The 19,128-nt window shown below is 44.5% G+C and overlaps 1 protein-coding gene across 1 annotated transcript in view; it reads left to right on the forward strand.

The window, feature by feature from the left end:
* LOC134204983 (uncharacterized) overlaps positions 1 to 19,128 on the forward strand; it is a 712,198-nt gene that overhangs the window by 41,479 nt on the left and 651,591 nt on the right. Inside the window, exon 2 of the mRNA XM_062679833.1 lies at positions 6,651 to 7,370. Coding sequence (XP_062535817.1) covers positions 6,794 to 7,370 — 577 coding nt within the window. The 5' untranslated portion in view covers positions 6,651 to 6,793. The remainder of the gene's footprint in view (positions 1 to 6,650; positions 7,371 to 19,128) is intronic.

Consider the following 19,128-nt stretch of genomic DNA (forward strand, 5'->3'; position numbering starts at 1 on the left):
TTCTCTCCAGTTTAGAAAAAGCATTTAACACGCATAAATTAGTATTGTTTTTCTAGCTGTTGTCAAAACCTTTTGAAGCAGGTAATTATTTCTGGATAGTAAAAAACTTTAAACAGGGTTTTATTAGGGCAATCTATGCCTTGATTAAGCCCATCTGGGAAATAGCAATAAAGCTCTTTGATGTTTGTTTCATTTGTCACTATGAAATAATTCTTAAAATCGTTTTGTAACTATAAAAGTTACCTTCGAATCAATTGGCTTATCTTGAGAATGATTGGCATTTTTTCGGCAAGGCGGCTTATTGGGCCTGCGCAAACCTCCTGTCTCGTCGGAGGGCCGTCGTGTCAGGGCTGTTTAGCGTCCCGCCTAACACCAGGACTTGGGCTTGTGCGCTTTGAGCGGCACACGGTCGCTTTGGTGGAGCCTACTTGCGGATACATGCAGCTTTTTATAGAGGTTTAACAGGGCCCACTGTCAAACCCCACCACATCCTAGGCAGGCGCCACAACTCGCAGATGGCCTGGGGAGAGAAGCCCTTGGACATAGTCCCTGCTGCCCGAAAAATTGTACAAAGTGAGTAGTGAAACGTCTCACAACTCCATTCGCACGTTTCACTTGTTACAGTGGGTATTGAAAAATGAAGAGTGAGAAGTGAGACGTCTCTCTTCTCACTCCTAACTTCTCACTTTTCAAATGACCTTTTCGGCCAAATGGCCTATTCCGCCAAATGACCCTTTCGGCCATCGCCATCTTCTTCCAAACGGTCATATCAGCCAAACGGCGGGAACGGGTCTTCTGCAATAAAATCATTTGGAATAAGGTCATTTGGCATAAAGGTCATTTGGCATAACGGACTTTTGGCATGAATGTGAACAGCGTCAGATATGAGGGTCATATGGCATAACTTCATTGGTGTTCACTAAATGGTGAATATAACACCGATCGATAATAATATTAAAAAGGCATAATCATTTCGTAGAAAGCTTGAATTAGCCGAGTATGAAGTAATGATAATTGTTATTCCTTCATTGGATTCAAGGATTACCCAGCGAAAAGCAATGTTTATCAGTCAAGGTAATGGTGGATGTGATTTCTTCTTGAGAAGTAGACGCTTTCTCGTATAAGTTAATCCTAACAAAATGTGATCCTTTCTTTTAAAGCAGGCGCTTGTCCGGATTAGGACAATGGTTGATGTGATTCCTCCCTGAAAACCATACGTTTTCCCTGGCTTCGGGCAGGCGGATGTGATCTGATTTTGTTTTAAGTAGGCGCTCGCCCGGATTAAGGCAATTAGGTAGGCGCTGACGCGGATTAAGGCAATGTGATTGTGATCCCTTCTTTTAAAGTTGGCACTCGCCCGGATTAAGGCAAATGTGGATTTGATCCCTACTTTGAAAGTAGGTGCTGGCTAGGAATGAAGCAATGGTGGATGTGATTCCTTCTTAAAAAGAAGGCAATTTCCGGGTTAGGCAATGGTGAATATGATCCATTCTTTAAGAGAAGGCGTTTGCCCAGAATAAGGCAAATATGTAGGAGTTTGCCTGATGTAAGCAATGATTGATGAGACCCATTCTTAAAAAGTAGGCACTTGCCCGAATTAAGGCAATGGTGGATGTGATTCCTCATTTAAAAGTAGGCGCTTGCCTGGACTAAGGTAATCACAATAAACCCAAGCAGCACAACTTGTTTCACTACTAAACATTTCATAATGTTGCAACTATTCGGAAAGAAACAATCTTTGCGTATGTGCCAACATATATAACTCTCTTGCAATCTAAAAAGCGCAAGAGGTGGAGCCTACGGAAACATCCTTCGATTGCAGTAAAATTGCAATAATGTCGAAAAATACTACAGCGGAAAAAAAAATTATAAAAATATAAAACTGGATTCGATTTATGGATCTTGTGATTCATAGCCCTTCACGCTACCACAGCACCATTCAACACTTCGAAGGGACTGCATGTTGACTCACCATAAAAAACATACGATTATGAAGTTTTGTACTCGGGTTTCCTGTTACTTGATTGCACCATCACAGAAAAAAAAATGTGAGTTGTCAAAACGTTGAACGATGCTAAATTAAACATGAAGACACATTCAACTTATCTGCAACTTAATTTAAACAAACAATTAAATTTTGAAAGACGCGTTGAAGTTACATGGTAAAAAATGTGCAACTTAATGATTTTGTTTCGTGTTTGCAACATGAAGAGCAGTATTCTTTGTTTGTTTGTTTCCAAATGTCAGACGCGTACTGCATTGCAATTTTAATGAAACATTGATCACAATTCGAACGTTTTTGACATCTTGATGCAACATTTTCGCACGTTGATGTTTTTCCAATGCCTTTTATGAAACTGAATAGAAACAAGGTGTTTTTTGGAAGACGTTGCGTGTGCTACTTGGGAAGGTAATGGTGACGTGCCTTCTTAAAAGTAAATGTTTGCTCAGAATAAGGCAATGGTGGATGTCGTCCTTTGCACGTTGGCGTTTGCCCGGATTGGGGCAATGTTGGACTTGATCCCTTCTTTATAAAAAAGTGTTTGTCCGCCATCAAACAACGGGACGTAAGATTTCGTTTTTGGAAGTAACCATTTGCCTGGAATAAATCAATGATGAATGTGATCTCTTCCTCGGAAGTAGTTCTTCCGTTTCGTTTGTCCGTTCGAAAAATGTGTCCCATCAGTCTAGATTTATCGAAACGTATCCTCGATCTACTTTATCCTGTGTGAAAAAATATATCGATTAACTCTTTCTCTTCCATACATCCACATTATGCCAAATGTACGTTATGTAAAATGAACCACCCTTTTGTTGCAGTTCAAAATTATGTCAAATTGCCAATATACCAAAACGATTCCCGATGAAAACAAAACCTATCTTTCCTATGCGCTTGTAAGGGAAAGATGATAAAACGTCAGCAAGTTAACAACATTTTCGAGTTAGTGCTGAGTTGAGCTGAGTTACTTTTTCGGCCAAACCTCTTATTATGCACTGCCGTGATGAACTTACCTTTAAAAATCACGTTAATAAAGCATTTAACAAAAATAGGCCGTCATTTTGTCCTACGGGTCTTCGAAAGGTCAAGGAGGGGGTAATAAAAAATAAAATATTAAAATGAAAAAAATCAAAAAACTCCTCGAATTTGTTAAAGAATGTTTTGAAAATCCTCAAAATTATCCGAATTTTATTTTGTTGCCCCCTCAAAATATAATTTTTTGGCTAAAAAAAACGAGTGAGGGGAGATAAAATAGATTTTTAATATTTGTATCGGCCTAAAATGCCAACTAGTGTTTGTCCTGACAAATGTTCAATTCAAAGTTTTGAGTGTAACAATTTTTTATATCTCTGCAGATTCAAGAATACTCCAGATTTTACACATTGCTTGATATCTTGATATACCATTTTTTCAGATTCTGGAGCTTAGCATGAACTTAACTGTTCAGAATATCTTCTGTAGATATTTTTGATTCCGTAGATGATACAAATATTTGATATTCTCACATTCCCTAGACCCTGCAGGTTATTCTAAAGCTTCAGATATAAATGATTTCTGACTCAGAGTTGTACACTAATTCCGTAAGCACTTATGGGGGGAAGAGGAGAGTCTGCCATTTTCTTACGTTCCATAGAAATAAAAAAAAATTGTTTGAAAAAAATCTTACATGGGGGAGGGGGGTTGAAAAACCCAGAAAAAATGCTTACGTAATTAGTGTACGACCTCTCATCTAGGAATCTTACAAATCAACTTAATTTTTGTTGATCTTTTAGAATGGTCAAATCTTTCAAATCTTTTGATACGAAAATTGTCTAAATTCTGAAAATTATTCAAACTTTCATTCTTCCAGTTCAGAAGGCACTCGAGATTTTCTAAGAGCCCCATTTTTTCTTCTTTTAGACATCCTACTTCCTACGGATTCCATAGATTTTCCAGACTTTAAACATTAATCATGGAATGCGAAACGTTTTCCGTCTGACAATGCGGTACAAGTAGGAAGAGTCCGGGAATCCGGTCTAGTCACTTTGGTCTATGTGAAACGCCGTGACTTAGCTATATAGGGTATCGACGAATGTTCCTGACAGGCTATTGCGCTTCAGCACACCCCTCTTAAGCCGCAATTGCTTCTTAAAGTTTAATTTCAACTAGCTGCATCGTCAATTCTTGGGTGAGCACACACGATTTTCGATGAGCCTTGGAAAAAATGTTATTCTATCCTTGGTATTTGAGTCTATGCCGAGAATTGGACCCTGCCGGGAATACCATCCGTAACCCTACTCTGGCTCAAATAATTCCAGAATTTTGGGAACGTCTTAGTATTGACGCTACCAGGATTTCATAAAGCTTTCTGTTTCTACTGTTTGTGTCATAACACCAAAGAGATGCTAATGCGTTGTTGGGCAGTTAGAAAGCATTTAACGTTTCTGAATAATGAGAGTTGTTGTGGAGCTTCATTACATGCCAAGATTATAGTGTTTCTATGGATTACAATTACGTGTTTCATAGCAACTGAAATTGCTTGGCCACGAAAAATATTACAATTCTCACATATTAAAACTGAGTTCTTTGAGAAGCTTTAGTAACTTGGATTACCAAAATGTGTTGTTGCCGTAAAACCATCCGATTTTAAAAACACGAATTATAATTCTAGTTTCCAAAAGCGTTTAACTTTTTGCCGCCAATATTCCAATTTTGTGACTCTATTTCAGCCATGAACACGCAATTATCCCCGTTAGGTGGATTTCCCCAGGTTTTTCGCATCCAGTTTTTACGTCATAATTCCAAAGGGAGAACGCGCGCTAATGCGTTGCCGGCCAGTTGATAAGACATTTAACGTTTATGGATTACGGGAGTTTTTTTTGCGTGGGGCTTCCCCATTTCGCGCCCGCCCGAGAATTCAGTGCGGCGCTCCGATGCGATGGGTGGAAATGTGCGGAAACAATTACGACGGGGCCTGATGGCAGCAGCCGGGATTGCTGGCTCACGGGGAATATTATCATGATGGATTAGTTTGCACAGCTCCAGCGTACTTGAGGTATTGGCTTTGCGGTTTGCGAACCGCAACGTTGACCTGAAGGAAACCATATTTCGATGACAGACTAGTTGATATACTTTCACCAAACGTATTAGATCAACGAATTGAGAAAATGTCTGTGCTTTTAGGCAACTAAACTCGGCATGAAAAACTTAAACACCACCATTTTTCCATTCCCATTCAGATATAAGGTCAATATTCAATTCCGTTGATTATTGCGAGATGTAGCTCAATTTAAGCTTTATAAACAGGATATAAATTGTACCAGTAATAGCAATTGTATCTATTTGAATCAATTCAACTCATTCAGTCAACCATCGCCGATGAGCCATTATATTCCATTGATTTATTAATCTTTCTAAATTGATGTTCTCTTTGTTAATCCTCGATTATAGCAGAAACAAACGAGCATCAAATCACTAATCATATTGCTTTATTCGTCCATTCTAGATTGCTTTGAGAATAGGTCGTATGTGCAAAAGAGAGTCTCTCTTTGCTTGCACTCTCTTTCGCTAATAGATAAGCTAATTTTGCATATTTTGCTACATTTTCACTCCAGCACGATAGACAAAGCTATTGTCTTTAGATATCTGCCAAGAAATCCGAAGTAAATTTTAGTATAGTTCAATAATAATCGAAAGAGAATGTATGTGAAGAGAGCCTCTCTTTTGCACATACGACCTATTCTCAAAGCAATCTAGCATTGTTCAAGTTAACTGATTCAATAAATCCCCAACTCGATTTTAATGACTACGCCTGAAATCGCGAGTTAAGCCATCAAATAGGATTGTTGTTTAGCTCCAGCATAACTCGAAGTGACTCCACCACTGTGCATCGATTCCCCAGATTCAATCGAATCAATTGAAAACAATTATTTTATTTTGGAGATTCCGGTGTACTTTTTTTTTTGCAAACATTCCCAAGAGGATTCAGACCCCAAAGAAAGCTCGGTACAGCAATGACCGAAATCCATCCAATTAGCGTGAAGAGCAAAATGCATTTCAATGTGAAAAAACGACATCAAGAGCACCCGATCCACTGAACCCATTATGGTTAACGAACCAAGTACACGGAAAAGCGGATGTAACGCTCACCCATTTGAATCGACTATGAAAAGTGTGAAGAGACCTTTTGTTTGATTTCTAAGTTGCAGGACATGACGAATCGTATTACGTGAAAAGTGTAAACTTGATAGTAACTAAATTGATGATTGATGTTTCATAAAAACAGATTAAAATTGTTACATCCGTTTGTCTGTGGTATGTAAATAGCTGGTTCCCAAATGATGTTTTTTTTTGTTTTTCATCGGGGTGAAATGAGATAAGAATTCATAGTCGACATTGCAATTTGCAGCCCCATTCGAGGGTTTCGCAAATGCAGGAAGCCACGCCAGCTACAATCGTGTCGGCGTAAGTCAGGTGGCCATCCGGTTGGGGTACGCTACGTGATTTTACGCTAACTGGGGCAAGACTGTCAGGTGCCAGAGTGAGAATTTAAAATAATTTCAATTAGAATCTCCACGAGCGCCAGTTTCCAAATTTGGCTAAATTCTATTCGTTCACCGCCACCCATCTGCTAATCTGTACGTGAGTCTGCTCTCTAACCATATCCATACAGCCTCAGTGTGTAGTGTGTTTGTTCGAAGCAGGTGTGTGCGCCCTCCGCAGTGCAAGTGTTGCACAGCCCAACGACGCTAATAAAGATTAAACTTCACCCGCAAGTATAATGAGAAAGTCCCGAATAAAGAAGATTCGCATAAAATGAGACGACGGTGCACCGAGCATGGCGCTCTGATTGGTCGAGCAGCCCCCAGAGTGCGACGAAGAAGAAGAAGAAGTGATAGTGAGCGAAGAATTCGGCAAGTCACGCAGCCACGGCAGGAGCGATTGAAAACGGTGGCGCCTGTGTGGACGGTACCAGCTTCCGAAACGAATTTCACCACCGACCGCTCTCCACGTGGTGCCACAATTAACGACCGCCACTGGAATGGGGGGAACAAATTTAGTGCGCTGCTTCTGGTGGCTGCCGCCGGATGCTGCTGTTTTGGGGCAATGGGTCCCACCGTAGTGAGAGCCAGTGAGTTTCCGGAACGGGAATGTTGCGATCCCGTTTATCCACCGTTACCGGACCCGGAACCGATACCACCGGGCGGACCGGTGCTACCGACGACCACCATCTCGACCAGTTCCTCCGGTGGGATGGGGGCCGTGGGAATGGGCGGTGGAAGTGGCCTGGCAATTTTGCCGGGCGGAATCGAGGGTCCGGAAGGAATCGTCGTGGGAGCTCCGGGAGGAATCGGCCACATGGGAGTGTCGAAGAACACGATTGGTTATTCGGGTAAGTACAAATTGGTTTGTAAGGGAAGGGGCAAGATAATCAGCAGATTAGCTCAATACTCAAAATTAAGAAAAATACGTTGGACATATTTGTGTAATTGGCCTCGTAGATGAAATAGAGTCGCTTCCACATCCGAATTTTTAAAGTAATTCGCATAACCATGATTTTGTTCACAAAATGCTTTTAAACCAACTCACCCATCTGAGCCTATCATCCAGGTGTTTAACGGAATACAAACAGTGATAAAAATGGAAACAGTTCATTGTTGAAATCGGTGCCGCATATTATTCTTGCCAATAGTGTTTTGTGTAATTGAAATCTGAAACGAAAAGGATCAATCTCAGACTGTAATGATAACGAACCTAAACCTGCCTCCGAAAGTTTTCCCCCAATAATGTAAAAGACCCGAACAAATTCAGTCATTCTCCATTTCATTCAAATACAGAACCAATTTCGCCCGAAAACGAAATCAGTTGTAACATAAACTTCCACCCGTAATCTTTTTCAACGCTCATCGAAACCTACCATACCCAAAACAAATCAATTAAACCGACACGGAATGGAAAATCAACTTCAAAGTGGGTATAGTCTCCATTTCGACGCAATTTCCTCCCAGAGGCATGTCAGTTAGCAGCGGGTAATTATTTCCACTTTAAATTTCCACGAAAGGAAAACAATTTTCATTCTTCGCACAATCCCGGCACCCAGAATTCGGATCAGCAGAACGAACGACTGTCCGACGACTGAGTGACTGCGCCAGCTCCCTGGAGGTTCCATCGAAGCGAAAACAATCGCCGAGTCGAGAACGCAAATTGGAGAAAATCCTTCGTTCTCATTTTCGCCGGTTGACGCATTCCGACACTTATTTTCATTTCGTCGAGGGACGACGAAATCGTCGAGACAAAAGTCTCCTTTTTGCCTAATTCGAATACGCAGAAGTAAAAGACGAAGAAGCATCAACCATTCATCCATCCGGTACCGATTGGGAAACGGGGAGGTATTTTATTTCGACACTTTTAGCGCGAATAATGACCGGAGTGGGCGAAGGAGCGTAAAGTCGTGCCGCAACTTTGGTCGTCCCTTTTTATTTTCTCTTGCGCGGAGATACTTCGCTGGCGTAAAAACGGCGTCATGTCAATTGAGTGGAATAAGTTACGGAAGAATATGCCCGCTCGGTATTACGGAACGGAGCGAGGGATGAAAATGTTGGGCGAATTGATTCGTAATGCAGAACAACAACCGATACCACGGTCTGCCGCCAGCACCGGGCCGACCCGGTGTAAATTAAGCTGGTTCAGAAGTTTCGCGTTGAAAGTTTTGAGATGAGTTTTTCTAACTCATTGCGTAGGTATATCGTTATTTTGTTGGGTGAGTTTGATGAATAATTGAGGAAGGCACCGAATCTTAGCACTGTACAATATTGTATAACTAGCAGTACTTTAACTTTTTTCTCCGAAACTCACTTTAAAAATGAAATCCAAATTATGTTTTGATATCATACGATTGTAGTTTCTGTAAGTCATCTATCGTGATATTTGAATTATATTGTTGGCGCATTCTGTCAAAAAAAAAAACGAATTCGTTTTCAATAAATCACATACAGTATGTCCCGGCTTATCCGGACCTCACTAGTCCGACACCCATCAACACCCATTTAAACACATTATGCTGTCAGTTTTCAAATTTGTGCTGTTATTTTGTTTTAGCTCATTTGTATGGATTTGACAGTCGGATTAACGAGAGAAACCCCGATAGTCCGGCCATACATTTGTCGGATCAACGAGGGCATACTGTACACGAAAGTAATAAACTACCCAATAGTGAGTTCAATTCACCCAATCTCGAACATCCGTACGGGAAGCCAAAAGTGAGTAAATGGGGTCGAAGTATTTTGCCTTTAAAAAAGTACCTTTTGCCCATGTTAAAAAAGTACCCAACGGAAAATTTATTCACTCAAATGGAAGTTTCTTCATTATTCATTTATTTAGTTTACATCTAAACAGATAACACTGAATCAACAATTTGACGCCACAATACACGGCTCGAGGCCGCATCTCTCCATCCTCGGATACGCCCCACGCTCGCCAAGTCGTTTTGCACCTGGTCTGCTCATCTCGCTCGCTGCGCTCCACGCCGTCTCGTACCTGCCGGATCGGAATCGAACACCATCTTTGCAGGGGTGCTGTCCGGCATTCTTGCAACATGTCCTGACTATCCGGCTTTAGCTACCTTCTGGATACTTGGTTCGCCGTAGAGCTGGGCGAGCTCATGGTTCATTCTTCGCCGCCACGTATCGTCTTCTTGCACACCGCCTAAGGATGGTCCTAAGCACCCGTCTCTCGAATATTCCGAGTGCTTGCAAGTCCTCATCGAGCATTGTCCATGCTTCATGCCCGTAGAGAACAACCGGTCTTATTAACGTCTTGTGCATGACACATTTGGTGCGGTGGCGAATCTTTTTTGACCGTAATTTCTTCTGGAGCCCGTAGTAGGCCCGACTTCCACAGATGATGCGCCTTCGTATTTCACGACTAACGTTGTTGTCAGCCGTTAGCTAGGATCCGAGGTAGACGAATTCCTCGACCACATCGAAGGTATCCCCGTCTATTGTAACACTGCTTCCCATGCGGGCTCTGTCGCGCTCCGTTCCGCTCACAAGCATGTACTTTGTCTTTGACGCATTCACCACCAGTCCAACTTTTGTTGCTTCACGTTTCAGGCGGGTGTACAGTTCTGCCACCTTTGCAAATGTTCGGCCGACAATGTCCACGTCATCCGCGAAGCAAATAAATATTGACTGGATCTGTTGAAAATCGTACCCCGGCTGTTACATCCGGCTCTCCGCATGACACCTTCTAGCGCAATGTTGAACAACAGGCACGAAAGTCCATCACCTTGTCTTAGTCCCCGGCACGATTCGAACGAACTGGAGTGTTCGCCCGAAATCTTCACACAGTTTTGCACACCATCAACCGTTGCTTTGATCAGTCTGGTAAGCTTCCCAGGGAAGCTGTTCTCGTCCATAATTTTCCATAGCTCTACGCGGTCTATACTGTCGTATGCCGCCTTGAAATCAACGAACAGATGATGCGTTGGGATCTGGTATTCACGGCATTTTTGAAGGATTTGCCGTACAGTAAAGATCTGGTCCGTTGTCGAGCGGCCGTCAACGAAGCCGGCTTGATAACTTCCCACGAACTCATTCACTAATGGTGACAGACGACGGAAGATGATCTGGGATATTACTTTGTAGGCGGCATTAAGGATGGTGATCGATCGAAAGTTCTCACACTCCAGCTTGTCGCTTTTCTTGTAGATGAGGCATATAACCCCTTCCTTCCACTCCTCCGGTAGCTGTTCAGTTTCCCAGATTCTGACTATCAATTTGTGCAGGCAAGTGGCTAGCTTTTCCGGACCCATCTTGATGAGCTCAACTCCGATACCATCCTTACCAGCTGCTTTATTGGTCTTTAGCTGTTGGATGGCATCCTTAACTTCCCTCAAGGTGGGGGCTGGTTGGCTTCCATCGTCCGCTGAACTGACGTAGTCATCTCCTCCGCTGCCTTGACTTTCACTGCCTGTACTCTCAGCACCATTCAAATGTTCCTCGTAGTGCTGCTTCCACCTTTCGATCACCACACGTTCGTCCGTCAAGATGCTCCCATCCTTATCCCGGCACATTTCGGCTCGCGGCACGAAGCCTTTGCGGGATGCGTTGAGCTTCTGGTAGAATTTGCGTGTTTCTTGAGAACGGCACAGCTGTTCCATTTCCTCGCACTCCGCTTCTTCCAGGCGGCGTTTCTTCTCCTGAAAAAGGCGGGTCTGCTGTCTCCGCTTCCGTCTATAACGTTCCACGTTCTGCCGGGTACCTTGCTGCATCGCGACCGCCCGCGCTGCGTCCTTCTCCTTCAGAATCTGTCTGCACTCTTCGTCGAACCAATCGTTCCGTCGACTTCGACCCATATACCCGACGTTGTTCTCCGCTGCGTCGTTAATGGCTGCTTTAACTGTACTCCAGCAGTCCTCAAGAGGGGCCCCATCGAGCTCACCCTCTTCCGGCAACGCTGCCTCGAGATGCTGCGCGTATGCAGTGGCGACATCAGGTTGCTTCAGTCGCTCTAGGTCGTACCGCGGCGGTCGTCGGTACCGAACATTGTTGATGACGGATAGTTTTGGGCGCAGTTTAACCATCACCAGATAGTGGTCAGAGTCGATGTTAGCGCCACGATATGTCCTGACGTCGATAATGTCGGAGAAGTGCCGTCCATCAATCAGAACGTGGTCGATTTGTGATTCTGTCTGCAGTGGTGATCTCCAGGTGTACCGATACGGGAGGCTGTGTTGGAAGTAGGTGCTACGAATGGCCATATTCTTGGAGGCGGCGAAATCAATTAGTCGTAGGCCGTTTTCGTTCGTCAGCCGGTGAGCGCTGAACTTTCCAATAGTCGGTCTAAACTCCTCCTCTTGGCCAACCTGAGCGTTCAAATCTCCTATGATGATTTTGACGTCGTGGCTTGGGCAGCTATCGTACTCACGTTCCAGCTGCGCGTAGAATGCGTCCTTATCATCATCAGTGCTTCCGGAGTGTGGGCTATGGACGTTGATTATGCTGAAGTTGAAGAACCGGCCTTTGATCCTCAACCTGCACATTCTCTCGTTGATCGGCCACCACCCGATAACGCGCCTTTGCATGTCGCCCATCACTATGAAAGCTGTTCCCAGCTCGTGTGTGTTGCCGCAGCTTCCAACAAACCTCCTGCAGCGCTACGATGCCGAATCCACGGTCCTTGAGCACATCGGCGAGTATGCGTGTGCTTCCGATGAAGTTGAGAGATTTGCAGTTCCACAAACCGAGTTTCCGATCGCTATTCCCTTTTCGTTGCAGTGGTCTTCGCCGATGGTTCCGGTCCGTACTCTCTTGTTGATAATTCGTTGCGTGAGATTTTTTAAAGGCTGGCTTGCAGGGCCTGACACCAAACCCCCTAAATTTCCGGTGGACCATGGTGCACAGTTAGCTTAGCTTAGCTTTAGCTTAGCTTTGACTGACTACACATATCTATGGTTGCTACTCCGTGATTGACCAGAATCAGTGAAATTGCACAAAGGATCAACTGACTGATTGACTGGGATTGTTCAAGCATTCTCAGTGTGCAAGTTTCAGTGACTCTAAAATTCAAATGATCAATAACGGCGCCGGCCACGTCCTTGTAGTCAGTTAGGAAGAAGGAAGGAATATTAGTAGGTGGTTTTTGCTATTTGAAGACCGTGTTTACCTCTGCGTCTCCACAAAAACCACAGGAAGGATTATCAGTTAATTGGTAGGCATCGTTGGATCTGGATTCACTCTGATAAGCGATACGACCGTGTCATTCTTTATACACAGTGATTTTACCTAGCCATGAATCGGGCGCGAAAAGTAGTACAAACTAACTACCGGCCTACCGGGCGCGCAATGCAGAACACAATATTTCGACCGATCGCGCGATCATCGTTCTGCTGTCCGAAACAAGAGAAATCTCGCACTGAACTGATTTTTATTACCGGCCGCGCAAAGCAGAACACAATATTTCGTCCGATCGCGCCATCGTTCTGCTGTCCGAAACAAGAGAAATCTCGCACTGAACTGATTTTTATTACCGGCCGCGCAAAGCAGAACACAATATTTCGTCCGATCGTGCCATCGTTCTGCTGTCCGAAACAAGAGAAATCTCGCACTGAACTGATTTTTATTACCGGCCGCGCAAAGCAGAACACAATATTTCGTCCGATCGCGCCATCGTTCTGCTGTCCGAAACAAGAGAAATCTCGCACTGAACTCATTCCGGTGGACCATGGTGCACAGTTTCACTTAAAGTCCCTCGCTGGCACTCGGACGATGATCAGCCGCCCCTAACATGGAGAACAGATGTAACCAAGTGTTACAACATTTTTAGTTTTTAAAATGTGCTAAATGTATTTTATTATTGTCACGTTTCTAAGGTTGTTAAGTGTTGGGTTAGTAATGTTAATAAATTCAAAAAATTAAATTATTGTTAGTAGCGTTAGTGTTTTTTGTAAATTTGAATTGTATAACAGTGTGGGTACAAAGAGGAGACATGTTGAACATTAGTGGGTACAACAACACGACATGCAGGCGCGCGCAAATCGAGGAACAAAAGGGGGTGGCAATAAAAGAAAAATCTCATCTTGGGAGTGATTGAGGCGCAATCAGATTCCGCCATCTCTCACTTTAGTTCTGGCGTTCGTGTGCTTCGGATCGAAGATAATTTTCAAAGAAGTGTCCAAGTTAGAAATTTAGTGAGTGGTAAAATTATACGGGTGTGTGATTTTTCAATCAGGTACGTGCATAATTTATTGCAGTTCGACCTAAAGCTGACGTAAATCTAATAACTAGTTGCGTTTAGTATGGCATGTGTTAAAAGTTTCCCCCGTTGCCCTCACAGGACCTTTTCTGGTACCTCACGGTACAACGTCATTTTGTATGCCAACCTACGGTTGGCGAAGCACACGATCGGCCTAGTGGTCCCTAGCTGGCCACTACGCCTAAACCGTAAAAGACATCGAAACGCTCTAGCCGTGCGCGGCTATAATTCGTCAAAGAGCGATTCCTCGGGCCCGAATCGGCGCCCTAACCGTAAAAGAGGACCCCTCTCGACAGAGTCATTCCGGTATCGTCCTGGGCTCTGTCGATGTAAGCCAAAGAGGGAAGACGCCAGTGTGAGAAGCAGATCGCACCGTCAAGCCAAGACGATCTGCTATCCGATCCACCAGATACTCCTTCCGACTACTACCACCACCCCGCCGGAGGCCCAACCAGACGGCTACAAGATCTTCGGCGAGCGCTCGTCCATCGTCTTCGAGAACACCAGCAACGCGACTTCAACAGCAGCAGTACCGGTACGTCCCTCACCCCCCCACAACTTCTAATAAAACACCCACTGTACACATAATCAATAGTTCGTTCAAATTAATTTCCAATCACACTTCAGAAATAGTATATTTAATAAAAACCATAGTTTCCACCCAAATAGCTAGTTTAAAAATAACCTGAGTAAGGTGACAATAAGGTGCACGTTGTTCGCGAAGCCCCTCCGATTGCCCAGTAGTAAGCCGGCCTTGAGACCCAGTTCGAGGGGTCACTTGCTATTGAAAAGTTTACCGCGAGCTAGAGAAGGGTAAAACAGACGCTGTTGTGAACCGATCCTGACATGGAGAACAGACGCTCAATAAGATTTGCACCTCCGGAGAGGAGCAAACCCCCCCCTTCCCTGTCAGCATACGACCATAGTTCCCACCGGGGTTGGTTACCCGATCTTCCCTAAGGTTGCTCGTATCCCGGCCAGCACCGCAGGGAGGTAGGGATAGGAGTTGCTGGGTAAGAGGCTAAGGACCGCGATATGGGGTCTATTTTATTCCTTCAGGTACGCGAAGTACCAATGGTACGCTTTACCCAGCATTTGCCGTGCCGTGCAGTGACCTCATTGGTAGCAAATCGTTCTTCGGGAGCTGAATTCCATTCAGTTTTCGCTAAACCATACGTACAAGGTTGATACAAGTTAAGGATTCCGTAACAAATTAAATTTTTATTTCTTTTTCTGAAGCAGGGAAAAGCCCGTTTGAGTAAAGCTATTGATACAAGCTTTCTCTCAAATTGACGTAAACCCCTCTCTTCTTGTTAAAACAGTACAATACAATACACCGTTCGTCTTACAAATTCGGCCGAAGAACGTTCTAGCTACTAATCAAACTCCTCGGTAAAGGAGCTTATAAATGCGATAGCCATACGTCTCTATCACCTATCTGCTTCAATTATATCCCTCCTCCAGCCCACACCACCAGGAACGATTGTAAGATAATGTCCTCTGACATGATTTTAATAACTTACTTATGAATTCTCTATACCTCCGGTGGTACAAAGGGCCGACTTGAAAGATCTCCATCCTGTGCGTTGCCCAGCCATCGCTTTAACCCGTTGCCAGGTTAGATTTCGGTCGTATTCTTTTATTTCTTTATAGAGACTTCGCAAAAAAAACCCTGGGTTTGCCTCTGCTGCGATGCCCAGCTGGGTTCCAGTCTAATGCTTGTTTACAGATTTTGTTTCCGCCCCTACGTAGAGTGTGGCCGACCCAGCCCCACTTCCGATCCCGAACTTTTGTTGCTATCGGCCTCTGGTGACAACGACGATGGAGCTCGTTGTTTGAGATCCAGTTGTGAGGCCATCAGGCCTGAATTATATACCGCAGGCATCTGTTGATGAACACCTGCAGTCGTTGAGTGTTCTCCACTGATACACATCATGTTTCGCTAGCGTATAACAGCACAGCTTTCACGTTAGCTTGAGCTTGAGCTTGAGCTTGATTGACTGCTCGTAGTTGCTACTCCATTATGACCAGATCAGCTGTTCTTGCACAAGGAACCAACAGATGTTTGCTTGGGACTAGCACACATCTTCAATGTGCAAGTACTGGTGATCTCATTTGATAGGTCATACTGGCGCCTGCCACGTCAGAATGCAAGTCAATGTAGGGAAGGGGGAGGAAATGATGATGCAATCACTCGCCCACTGCAAGCCGAATATACCTCTGCACTTGCCACGAGTTCATGCGGAATTTGTTGGAATTTTTGGGTTAGGTTGGAGAGGCAGAGGTCCGTCTTGGTTAACGAGCTGCCAATGTGATAGATAGGAGAAGGTAACTGATGGAATTTCTAATTGGATGAAGGAAACGAGCTGCATAGTTCATTTCCAATTCTAGCAGATTACTGTTAGAATACTCAAGTTGAAGGTATAGGAATAGTAATGGAAACGGTATGGAAGTCCATTTCCAGTTCTAGCGATTGCTAGAACATGAGAAATACAGAGAAAGATACAAAGTAGGAGAATGGAACGGACCTGGGATTGAACCCACGACCTCCTGCGTATGAGGCAGAAGCAGTAGCCATATGACTACCAAGCCCTCTTCGAAACAAGAGAGATCACGCACTGAACTGAATAATTTTATTACCGGCCGCGCAATGCAGAACACAATAATTCGTCCGACCACGCGATCGTTCTGCTGACCGAAACATGAGAGATCACGCACTGAACTGATTAATTTTATTACCGGCCGCGCAATGCAGAACACAATAATTCGTCCGACCACGCGATCGTTCTGCTGACCGAAACATGAGAGATCACGCACTGAACTGAATAATTTTATTACCGGCCGCGCAATGCAGAACACAATAATTCGTCCGACCACGCGATCGTTCTGCTGACCGAAACATGAGATATCACGCACTGAACTGATTAATTTTATTACCGGCCGCGCAATGCAGAACACAATAATTCGTCCGACCACGCGATCGTTCTGCTGACCGAAACATGAGAGATCACGCACTGAACTGATTAATTTTATTACCGGCCGCGCAATGCAGAACACAATAATTCGTCCGACCACGCGATCGTTCTGCTGACCGAAACATGAGAGATCACGCACTGAACTGAATAATTTTATTACCGGCCGCGCAATGCAGAACACAATAATTCGTCCGACCACGCGATCGATCTGCTGTCCGAAACATGAGAGATCACGCACTGAACTGATTAATTTTATTACCGGCCGCGCAATGCAGAACACAATAATTCGTCCGACCACGCGATCGTTCTGCTGACCGAAACATGAGAGATCACGCACTGAACTGATTAATTTTATTACCGGCCGCGCAATGCAGAACACAATAATTCGTCCGACCACGCGATCGTTCTGCTGACCGAAACATGAGAGATCACGCACTGAACTGAATAATTTTATTACCGGCCGCGCAATGCAGAACACAATAATTCGTCCGACCACGCGATCGTTCTGCTGACCGAAACATGAGAGATCACGCACTGAACTGATTAATTTTATTACCGGCCGCGCAATGCAGAACACAATAATTCGTCCGACCACGCGATCGTTCTGCTGACCGAAACATGAGAGATCACGCACTGAACTGATTAATTTTATTACCGGCCGCGCAATGCAGAACACAATAATTCGTCCGACCACGCGATCGTTCTGCTGACCGAAACATGAGAGATCACGCACTGAACTGAATAATTTTATTACCGGCCGCGCAATGCAGAACACAATAATTCGTCCGACCACGCGATCGTTCTGCTGTCCGAAACATGAGAGATCACGCACTGAACTGATTAATTTTATTACCGGCCGCGCAATGCAGAACACAATAATTCGTCCGACCACGCGATCGTTCTGCTGACCGAAACATGAGAGATCACGCACTGAACTGAATAATTTTATTACCGGCCGCGCAATGCAGAACACAATAATTCGTCCGACCACGCGATCGTTCTGCTGTCCGAAACATGAGAGATCACGCACTGAACTGAATAATTTTATTACCGGCCGCGCAATGCAGAACACAATAATTCGTCCGACCACGCGATCGTTCTGCTGTCCGAAACATGAGAGATCACGCACTGAACTGAATAATTTTATTACCGGCCGCGCAATGCAGAACACAATAATTCGTCCGACCACGCGATAGTTCTGCTGACCGAAACATGAGAGATCACGCACTGAACTGAATAATTTTATTACCGGCCGCGCAATGCAGAACACAATAATTCGTCCGACCACGTGATCGTTCTGCTGACCGAAACATGAGAGATCACGCACTGAACTGAATAATTTTATTACCGGCCGCGCAATGCAGAACACAATAATTCGTCCGACCACGCGATCGTTCTGCTGTCCGAAACATGAGAGATCACGCACTGAACTGATTAATTTTATTACCGGCCGCGCAATGCAGAACACAATAATTCGTCCGACCACGCGATCGTTCTGCTGACCGAAACATGAGAGATCACGCACTGAACTGATTAATTTTATTACCGGCCGCGCAATGCAGAACACAATAATTCGTCCGACCACGCGATCGTTCTGCTGACCGAAACATGAGAGATCACGCACTGAACTGAATAATTTTATTACCGGCCGCGCAATGCAGAACACAATAATTCGTCCGACCACGCGATCGTTCTGCTGACCGAAACATGAGAGATCACGCACTGAACTGATTAATTTTATTACCGGCCGCGCAATGCAGAACACAATAATTCGTCCGACCACGCGATCGTTCTGCTGACCGAAACATGAGAGATCACGCACTGAACTGAATAATTTTATTACCGGCCGCGCAATGCAGAACACAATAATTCGTCCGACCACGCGATCGTTCTGCTGACCGAAACATGAGAGATCACGCACTGAACTGATTAATTTTATTACCGGCCGCGCAATGCAGAACACAATAATTCGTCCGACCACGCGATCGTTCTGCTGACCGAAACATGAGAGATCACGCACTGAACTGATTAATTTTATTACCGGCCGCGCAATGCAGAACACAATAATTCGTCCGACCACGCGATCGTTCTGCTGACCGAAACATGAGAGATCACGCACTGAACTGAATAATTTTATTACCGGCCGCGCAATGCAGAACACAATAATTCGTCCGACCACGCGATCGTTCTGCTGTCCGAAACATGAGAGATCACGCACTGAACTGATTAATTTTATTACCGGCCGCGCAATGCAGAACACAATAATTCGTCCGACCACGCGATCGTTCTGCTGACCGAAACATGAGAGATCACGCACTGAACTGATTAATTTTATTACCGGCCGCGCAATGCAGAACACAATAATTCGTCCGACCACGCGATCGTTCTGCTGACCGAAACATGAGAGATCACGCACTGAAC

This window comes from Armigeres subalbatus, chromosome 1, assembly GCF_024139115.2.
Source record: "Armigeres subalbatus isolate Guangzhou_Male chromosome 1, GZ_Asu_2, whole genome shotgun sequence".
Classification (NCBI taxonomy): domain Eukaryota; kingdom Metazoa; phylum Arthropoda; class Insecta; order Diptera; family Culicidae; genus Armigeres; species Armigeres subalbatus.